At 34.1% G+C, this 10,082-nt stretch overlaps 1 protein-coding gene across 1 annotated transcript in view; it reads right to left on the reverse strand.

The window, feature by feature from the left end:
- LOC117340789 (selenoprotein S-like) overlaps nucleotides 1-9,299 on the reverse strand; it is a 39,057-nt gene extending 29,758 nt beyond the window's left edge. Inside the window, exons 1-3 of the mRNA XM_033902562.1 lie at nucleotides 9,131-9,299; nucleotides 2,755-2,889; nucleotides 266-372 (exon numbers count right to left, since the gene is read on the reverse strand). Coding sequence (XP_033758453.1) covers nucleotides 266-372; nucleotides 2,755-2,889; nucleotides 9,131-9,206 — 318 coding nt within the window. The 5' untranslated portion in view covers nucleotides 9,207-9,299. The remainder of the gene's footprint in view (nucleotides 1-265; nucleotides 373-2,754; nucleotides 2,890-9,130) is intronic.
- Nucleotides 9,300-10,082: the final 783 nt, after the last annotated feature.

Below are 10,082 nucleotides of genomic sequence, written 5' to 3' on the forward strand. Positions count from 1 at the left end.
TAATTACAAATAATTTCAGCAAAATCTTAATTTTGTTATTGGGTAAAATTACAAATATTTTCAGCAAAATCCTAATTTTGTTATGGGGTATAATTCCAAACAATTTCAGCACAATCCTAATTTTGTTATAGTGTATAACTACAAAACGATTTCCTTAGAGAACATAATTAAATTTTAATTTCAGTACACTTTAAACGCTGTGTGGTTCCTTTGTGTTTTATAGATAATATTATCAAATTAACAAGGGAGGGGAAGTAACTCTTACCACAAGTTGTTTTTCCTTGTATAGTGAAGCTCTTGCATCATGTTCCTCTTGCAGTTTCTGCCGCGCTCTCTCCATGGCTTCTAAACGGCTCTGGGCAACATCTGGATCTGTTTTGCCAAAGAAAAATGACATGTTGACATGCACTTTATCATTGTTATTATTCAGAAGAACTTTGGGACATTAAACTTTAAACTATTGCATGGTTATTCAACATTTCATAATAGAATGGTATCATAGTTACTGTTTATTACTTCCCTACTGTTGAAACGTTGGGTCAGCGGTCTAACGACTTCATGCCTTGAGGGATTCTGATCATTTTTCAAACAAAGATAAAAGATCATAATGTTTAAAAGTTTAAAATTTAGGATTTTTGAGTCAAGGTCTCTTTGGTTTGGTTTATTTTGTTTTTAACATCCTAGCCAGCCAGGGTCACTTAAGGATGTTCCTGGTTTTGGAGGTAGAGGAAAGCTGGAGTACCCGCAGACGAAAACCCCGGTCTACGGTCAGTACCATGCAACTGTCCCACGTGGGTTTCGAACTCGCAACCCAGAGGTGGAGGGCGAAGTGATAAAGTGTCAGGACACCTTAACCACTCAGCCAAAGTAGCCCCAGGGGTCAAGGTCACAGTAACCCACATTAGTAAGGGCTGGTAGCTATATTACTTAAGGAATACCCAGTATGCTTGCTAACTTTAACAGGTCATTTGCACTGTTTTGACATTGTTTTTATCATAAAGTAAAGATCTAGTTTATCATGAAGGATCTAGTTTATCATAAACAACTTTCAAAGCAGTGTAAAATGGTCCAAATTCTAGATTCAAAAGTGATTTCCCAATCCCAGTGTCACCTTGATTCAGTGATTCCTTGAATTGTATACACATATATATTAACACATCCCCACAAAGGTAATAATGTCACAGTGGTCGACACTAACAGTAGCCCGGTAGCCCTGGGGCTACCACAAAAAGGGATGGGCTACCAGTGGCTTTAATAGCGGTAGCCCGCCTGGCTACCAGATATATTAAACACCTAAGGAAAAGAATCCTCATATTTTTGCAAAAGAAAATATCTTCGATATTAAAAATCAATATCTGCGCATGTTTGGGTGCATGTTATCTGGCAGTGGATCTATAAAGCGTTTGTATCGCATAGCTTTGATCGCAAGCGTCTGAATGATGTTCTCAGTATCGAGTGCGTTTGTATCGGAAGTGCATTGATATTCACTTCCGGAGAGCGTGTATTTGACGTTGACGCTTCATTATATTGTAAAAATGTCTCTCTCCCGGTGGTTACTCGGGACATCACCACCGGCAGCCAAAAAGGCAAAGACGTCTGAGGAAAAAAGGGAAATTCAGCATCAATATGAACCCAAGCGGGTGCGAAAATACAAGAAATCATGGGAACGTGATTTCCAATGGCTGTTTTACCAACACTATATCAAGATTCAAAGAACTTGGGAGAAAAAATAAATTTGCAATATAATTAACATATGATTTAATTCTAATCAAAACCAGAATGCAGAAACACAATTTAACCACCAAATAAATCATATCGTGTTTGGGGCATGCCCCCAGACCCCCCCTTGGACTTTCGGCGCTCGTTGTTCAGGCTCCTACAATTTTATCCGGGCTACCAATAATTTATTGTTAGTAGCCCTGCAGGCTACTAGGACTTTTAACTTAGTGTCTATCCCTGAATGATAGTTTTATCTGTATACAAAATATGTTGTTTTTATAGATTTCTTTTGGTTTCAATTTCAAGTCCATGAGGAATATTTCACACAAATGAACTGATACATACTGAAGCTATAATGTATATTTTCTGTGAAATTTTTTGTATACATTTTTTGTTTTAAATCTAGCTAATTTATATGAAGGACTCTCACACAACTTCCTGCTCATACTTGGTATATTTCACATTTAAAGAACTTTTAATAAACAAACGCAGACCCAAAACCTGTTTTGGTGACTGAGATTAATAGAATCTAAAATGGGTCTGTTCCGTGAACAGGGATATCTCAACCAAAGAGTAACAGTTTTGCCAGTCAGCATGAGGCTTGCCGAGTGCTGGCCAGATAAACTCTTACATGAGGGTTGAAATATCCTTGTTTGCGGAACAGACCCATGTTTAATTATTTTTCTTACATTGTAATGCAAGCAAATGTGAGTTTTTATGAAAGTTTTTCATTGCATTGCATAATCTTCAATGCTTGTTGGAATGTGCGCAAAAATTAATAATATCATTATATAAGACATGGTTACTCAATGCAAAATGATGATTTAAAGTGAGCAGCATCATAAAGTGTGTACCAGCTGTCTTAACCCCCCCCCCCCCCCCCCCCCCCCGTGTGAGATCAAGGTACCTTTTCCCTGGAAACCACTAGATAACCCTGTGAAGTATGTGAGAAACACACTACCAACTCCTGTTTATACCCTCATGAATACAAGTACAGTATATATAATACTGATGATAATACTCAATGTACAGTACCGAGTTTTTTGTCTCTGCTTTCTTCTGCTCTCCTCTTCATCTGGGTGTAAGCAGGTTTTATTTTTGAGCGGATGTACAGCAGGAATAGACATCCTAGCACTATAAACCATCCGTACTGCTGCAATATCTGTGTGGCTGAAATGACAAAGAAATAAAACTTTATGATTAACTGTTACTAGTGACCTTACATATATACACTCTCATGGAAAACATCCTACCACTAGTTATAGGCTAAAGGGAAATTCAAACTAGTCTGAGCTAGTAAGATAACCTATAATCTACACTTTTACAGTGGTCGAAATTTATTGATTACGTAATTTGTTTGATTTTCCTGATAATAAGCATAAGCTATATTTTGAACTATTGCGCACTAAAATGAATATTGTAGACATGTGTAACTATTGAACATCGTGTGATGTTTCAGAATTCGGTCCTACCCTTTCAAGCGTCTAAGTCAGTCAGATGTCAACACTGCCAGACTACAGTCATGGCGACTTCTAAGCTTACAGGAAAGTAAGATTTTAGTGATTCTATGTGTCCTTTTATTGGTTATGGAATAAAACAAGTATATCATGGTTGTCTGTGCAACAGTTCAGAATATTTGAACATCGGTGCTGTTTATTGACTGATGTTCTTTGCCTTGGGCCTTTGGCCTTAAGCTTGTACAATAGAACATCAGTTGATTACCAGTAAAGAGGGCCAACTATTCTTAACTATTGCACAGATTTCCCATGATATATTTGTATTATACACTGTATACCAAGGGTGCCTCGGTAGCCGTGATCTATAATGCGCTAACAAGTCATCAGTGCAGGGGTTGGGGTATTTACCGAAACGGAGATGGAATTACCGAAACAGAGGAAAATGGGGCTTAAATAAGCATTCTTTTCAGAGAACGGACCCGTATATAATGTTCTACAGTGCCTAACTGTGTCATATGTAAAATATCCGGGGTTTATTTGACCGAGAAGTATTTTAATTCGATTTTTTAATCATTCGCGATTAGCGGCCAGATTGTCGTCCGGGTTGCATTACCGAAATGGCCGATAATGGACCCGAAATCGATATTTTTACAAGAGAATGGACCCAATAAAATAATATTTGGTGTGTATAGATGTCAGAGGTAAAATATTTTTTATTTCTTTTGCCTTAAAGTATTAAAAAATAATTATCAAAATATCCGATCCACGACCCCATTGCCGTCATAGTTGAATTACCAAAATGGCCCATAATGGACCCGAAACCAATATTTTTACGGGATAATGGACCCAATTAAGTATTCTTTGGTATATACAGAAGTCATATGTAAAATATTTTTTCTCTAGAAGTATTTTAAAATAATTATCCAAAAACCCGATCCACGACCTAATTTTCGTTTACGCATTGGTCATGAATAAAAAAGGAGCCGGAAAACAGAAATCCGGATATATTAAAAACGAAACGGACAGCTTCTTTATCAAAAAAACAAAAAACAATTTCTATGAGGATTTATACAGATTTAAGGAAGTTGAACATGTTAGTCTGGACAATTATCTACATGGTTGTAATATTCCAAAATTAGAGGAACATGAAGCCAATAGTATAGAAGGTATGATTACAGTAGACGAGGCAGGTATATTTCTAAAACATATGAAAAACAATAAAAGCCCTGGTTCAGATGGATATACTGCTGAATTTTTTAAATGCTTTTGGAAAGATCTAAAGGACTTTGTTGTTAGGTCTATCAACTATGGTTTCTCTATTGGTCAACTTTCAGTAACACAGAGACAAGGCATAATAACCTGTATTCCTAAGGGTAACAAACCTCGACATTTTATAAAAAATTGGAGATCTATTTCTCTTTTAAACATTTCATATAAAATAGCTTCTGGAATTATCTCCCAAAGAATAAGAAAATATTTAAACAAGTTAATTAATTGTGATCAAACCGGTTTTCTATCTGATCGCTATATAGGTGAGAATATCAGAACTCTATATGATGTGATGCAGTATGCTGAAGAAGAAAATATTCCTGGAATGCTACTATCAATAGATTTTGAAAAAGCATTTGATTCTGTTTCATGGAATTTTATTGAGAAGGTCTTAAATTTTTTTAATTTTGGAACTGACATCAAAAAGTGGGTCAAAACTTTGCATTGTGAAGTTTTTTCTTATGTAAATCAAGGTGGCAATATTTCTTCTGCTGTCAACATCAAACGTGGATGCAGACAAGGCGACCCGATCGCTGCATATATATTTATTCTCTGTGCTGAAGTTCTTGCTGCTAGATTAAGAAATAATAAAGATATTAGAGGTATACAGGTAGATAATACAGATATTCTTAATTTACAATATGCTGATGATACCGGATTGTTGCTTGATGGTTCAGAAAAATCTTTAAAGGAATCTATTAATGAGCTAGACAATTTTTCTAAGATATCGGGGCTCAATATTAACACAGATAAAACACATGTTATTTGGTTTGGAAGCAAAAAATATAGTCAGGAAACTTTTTTGCCACAATTAGACTTACAGTGGGGTAAAAGCAGGTTCACATTTCTAGGAATAGACTTTTCTGTTGACCTAGCTGAAATGCCAAGGATGAACTTTGACAAAAAAATAGTAAAACTTAAATCTCTAATATCCTCTTGGAAAAAGCGGAATTTGACTCCTATTGGTAAAATTAATATTATAAAATCCCTATTAATCTCTCAGCTAAATTATCTTTTTATTACTCTGCCTAACCCACCTGAGAGATTCATAGTGCAATTAAATTCCATAATATTTGACTACCTTTGGAATGATAGGCCTCATAAAATAAAGAAAGATGTTGTTATCCAAAACTACTTAAATGGAGGCTTGAAAATGATAGATGTCCAGGCTTTCATAGATTCACTTAAGTTAGGTTGGGTACGTAGGATGTTTAAGTCTTCAGGCAAATGGGTTATCCTCCTAAAGACTATGATAGATTTTAAAAAGTTACAGTGCTGTGGGAATGCTTACATATCTGTATGTGAATCTAAGTGTTCTAATAAATTTTGGAAAGATGTTTTCAGAATATGGAAAAAATTGAGAAATTCTAGACTATTTAGGAAAAGGGCATTGGATCATGACTCTTTTTTGAAAACTCCATTATGGTATAATACAGATATAAAAGTTGGAAATAGCACCATCTTTTACAAAAACTGGTTTAATGTTGGAATTTATACAATTTATGACTTGGTTAAAAATCATGGTAATCTAAGTTTCTATACAATTAATGAGTTTCTAGAAAAATTCAGAGCCAACACTAACTTTCTCCAATACCACGGACTGATATCTGCAGTTAGATCTTTTATGGATAATTATGTTTTAGAGCCTCCATTTGAAAATCCAGTTCAGCCATTTATACCTATGCATTTAGAAATTTTCTATAAGAACCATAAAGGCTCAAAAGACTTTTATAATTGTCTCATCACACCAGCTTCTGTACCAACCGGTGTTAGGAAATGGCAGGAACAACATTTCTACTTTAATGAAGACAAATGGAAAAAAATCTTTAAAATTCCCTTTAATGTCTTCCGCAGTCCAAAGTTACAATGGTTTCAACTGAGAATTATTCACTATATCCTAGTCACAAATACTTTTCTTTTTAAAACACATATAATTGCTAGTCCTTTATGCACTTTCTGTTATAGTGAACCAGAGAAAGTAACGCATTTGCTCTGGGAATGTGTATGTGTACAAGAATTATTGCAGGAATTTGAAAACTTATATAGTTGATATATTGTTTATTGCTTTTTCTATGAACAAAGAATCTTTCTTATTTGGTTTATTATCTTCATATGCCAACCCTGTTGATAATGAAATCATTATTATAATTAAATATTATATCTATAAAACAAGATGTTTCAACAAAGCTTTAAATATAACGGCTCTTGTTAATGATATCAAGGATCATTTTACTGTTCAAAAATATATCAACAATGGAAATAATGTACACAAAAAATTGATTTTTGAAAATAATTGGAAGAAATGGATGCCATTATTGGAACTAAACTGAATATTTTTCCTTCTGGCAGTGTTGAATCTATTTAATTTCGGTAAAGAAGTTTTTGAATTAAATTATTTCATTTTAATATATACATCTTTATTTTTGAATCTCCCTCCCCCTCTCCTCTCTCTTTCCCTTCTTTTCTCTGCCTTTTTTCTTCTTTGTTTTCATGTATAAATTAATTATGTGTGTATGCGAGTTTGAAAGTTTGTTGTGTGTGTATGTGTGTGAGTGTGTGTACGTGTGATGGTGTGTGCGCATGTGCTGTTTGTATGAACATGATGTTTACAAGTAATTTATAAGTGTGAATATGATGTTTGCTTTTCTCTTTGTTGTTGTATGTATACAGTATATATTTATATACCGTCTTTGTTTTCATGTACAAATTGATTATGTATGTATGAGTATGTTTTGAAAGTTTGTGTGTGTGTGCCTTTCTGTGTGCATGTGCTGTCTGTATGAACATGATCTTTGTTTACATGTAATTTATTAGTGTCAATATGATGTTTTGCTTTTCTCGCTTTGCTTGTGTATGTATTATGTATACAGTATATATCTATATACCGTATACCGTACTATGTTAATATATCTCTGGATATAAGATTGGATGTGTGTAAATGTATGCAGTATGCAATATGCGTGGGAATTTTATATGCAATATTTTGTCGATGTACGTGAGAGCAAGCAAATGATATATATAGATTAGGTTTTTGTGTATGTTTGTGTGTGAGTGTGTAAAGGAATAATTGTATTTTATGTATGTTGATGAAAATCCTGAATAAAAAGATAATTACAAAAAAAAAAACAAAAAAAAACAAAAAAAAAAAAAAAACTTCCACCTGCTTTGGACTTCAACATTTATGTGTTATTGAAGATATCGGAGATTTTCCAGCTATTTATGAATGATGTCAGTTCAGAGTGAGTAACACAAATTAATTCCATCAAGTACAGTACACAATATAAATCTTATTTATCCAATATTTTAATTATTAATTGACAAACATTTGCAGGAGAAGTTATGTTTTTTTACAACAGTTCTTGGCCTACAGAACATTTGATGAGATTATTATGATATACATTGTATATTGTGTTGTCGTTCTATACTTATTGGGAAGTTGGTAAGGCTTTATTATCAAATTATGTTTCCATGAAAAAAAATTTGATTTGACCATTTTTGCAATCTACTGCAAATTGTTTATTTCAGTATTTGATTTTTGTCTGGAGACCTCCAACATGTTTCAAATGATTTCTTTAAACTTTTAAATATTTAACTTTGTAGTGTAAGTAAAGGTGAGGGTTATAACCACTCATAAGAATTTCAATGCAACATTATATGACATTCGATGTGTGCCATCCCTTGCTACTCTTGATGTCAGTACAAAATGCTCATCTCTGTATGGTTCCGATGTTTATAGATTATGCAGATAGATTCAGCAGTCACGTCGGTCAAATGTGCCTTAATAATTGTGTTGAAGATATCAATATGACATTCATAATTATAAATCTTGTCGCTTTCATTCCCATGATGATCACTAGAAGACATTGTTGTTCAAACCTATCTTTGGTAAAAATTCTGATTCAAATTTTTAAACTTGATATCATTTCAGTTTTCATTAATGAAATGAAACATGCAGCATAATACATGAGCATTTATGTTTTTAATTATCTTTCGAAAACAAAATTAAACTTAGTGCTTAAACGGTAAATACCCCAACCGTCAGTGCAGTCATGAGTGAGTTTAAGATCACTGTCCCGTAGGACATCGTGGGTTCGACCCACACTTGCAGCAGGGGATGATGTCTGCTGGGTTTGTTGTTTCCCCACTGATGGCACGTTGGTTTTCCTCCAACATTTAAAACAATATTTGCTCTACAGAGCTTATGTTGCTTGTTAACCATGTAAACGACGATAAATAAAGGTTATTTTCATTTTTTCTGTTCTTTTAAAAAATATCTACAAATAGACGCAGTATTTCATAGACAAGCTAAACTATCGACATCATAAATAGTATTTGCGTGAAGAAAGAATTAAAAAAGGCATCGACGTTTTCTGCTAATTCTATGAACTCTTTCATCTCTTTTACCGTAATGCGTAATTCGGAAGTCTTAAATAAGTCGGAAATTGTGCATTAAAAAAGAAACAGGTCCCATTGCCTCTAAAATCAACAATGCGTGTTTATTATCTGGAACCTTTTTATACTTCACTTAATTAAAAAAAAACTTACGAGGGTCGATCATAGAACTGGACAGTACAAAACAGTACACATAGAGGCCCGCGGAGTCGAAATCGCAGCGAAAATGAAAGTACACTTGTAGGTCTAGAACAAACCTGGTCGTGTTACGGTACTTTCACGGACCGACTTACCGGTGCTGAAGGCGTCAGATACGATTTGTGGATTTTCGTTCTGTAAAGTCGAGGGGTGTTCCACATCATCAGCCATCTCAATGTTTTTTGACAGAAAAAAATCGATGTGTTACGTGTTACAATTTGTGTTGTTGTCACTGACCGGAAATTCCTCAGTGTATGTAAGCAGGAAATCGTGACCGGATACAACACGCAGATACGGAACAGAATAAAAATAAAGTTATTGGCTATGATCTTTAATAGATTTATACCTATCCTATACCATTGTGTGGTTTGAGATCATACACTTCAGCTGATAAATGTGCATGTAATTTTTTTTCAGAGGCCATCTAACAATGAAACACTTCAGGTCTCGATATTTTTTTTTTCAAATCGATATCTATTGTACAGTATCTTAATAACAAAATATCGGGAATTTTAAAGCAAGAAAATAAATAAATAAATGAAAAATATATATGTGCATTAAATCGACGGTAGTAAATCATTATATTTTTAATATGTTATTATTGTTATTAAAATCACAACACCAACCAATGAGTTATCTCCCTTACTACACGTTGTATACAGGTATAATATAATTTTGTGTAGTAAGACTACTCTTACCCACAGGCGCTTGCATAGAAAATGCGATTTTCAACAACAACAACAAAATTGATATGACAGTGGTATGTGTAATCTGTTGAGCTCAACAGATTACACATACCACTGTCATATCAATTTTTTTTTTGAAAATCGCATTTTCTATGCAAGCGCCTGTGCTCTTACCCTGTCTCCTCAGATTTTGTCCCGACCGATACAATGCATAAAGCAACTCTCGGTCATAAGGCTGCGTTATTGGAGCTAGTTGCTTTATCGTACGCTTTAGATATGGATTAATTATTTATATTATTTTACTGCATTATCATGTCATCATTAAACATGGTAAAAGAGCCCACCTACAAGGGACCAGTAA

The sequence above is a fragment of the Pecten maximus genome, chromosome 13, assembly GCF_902652985.1.
Source record: "Pecten maximus chromosome 13, xPecMax1.1, whole genome shotgun sequence".
Lineage (NCBI taxonomy): Eukaryota > Metazoa > Mollusca > Bivalvia > Pectinida > Pectinidae > Pecten > Pecten maximus.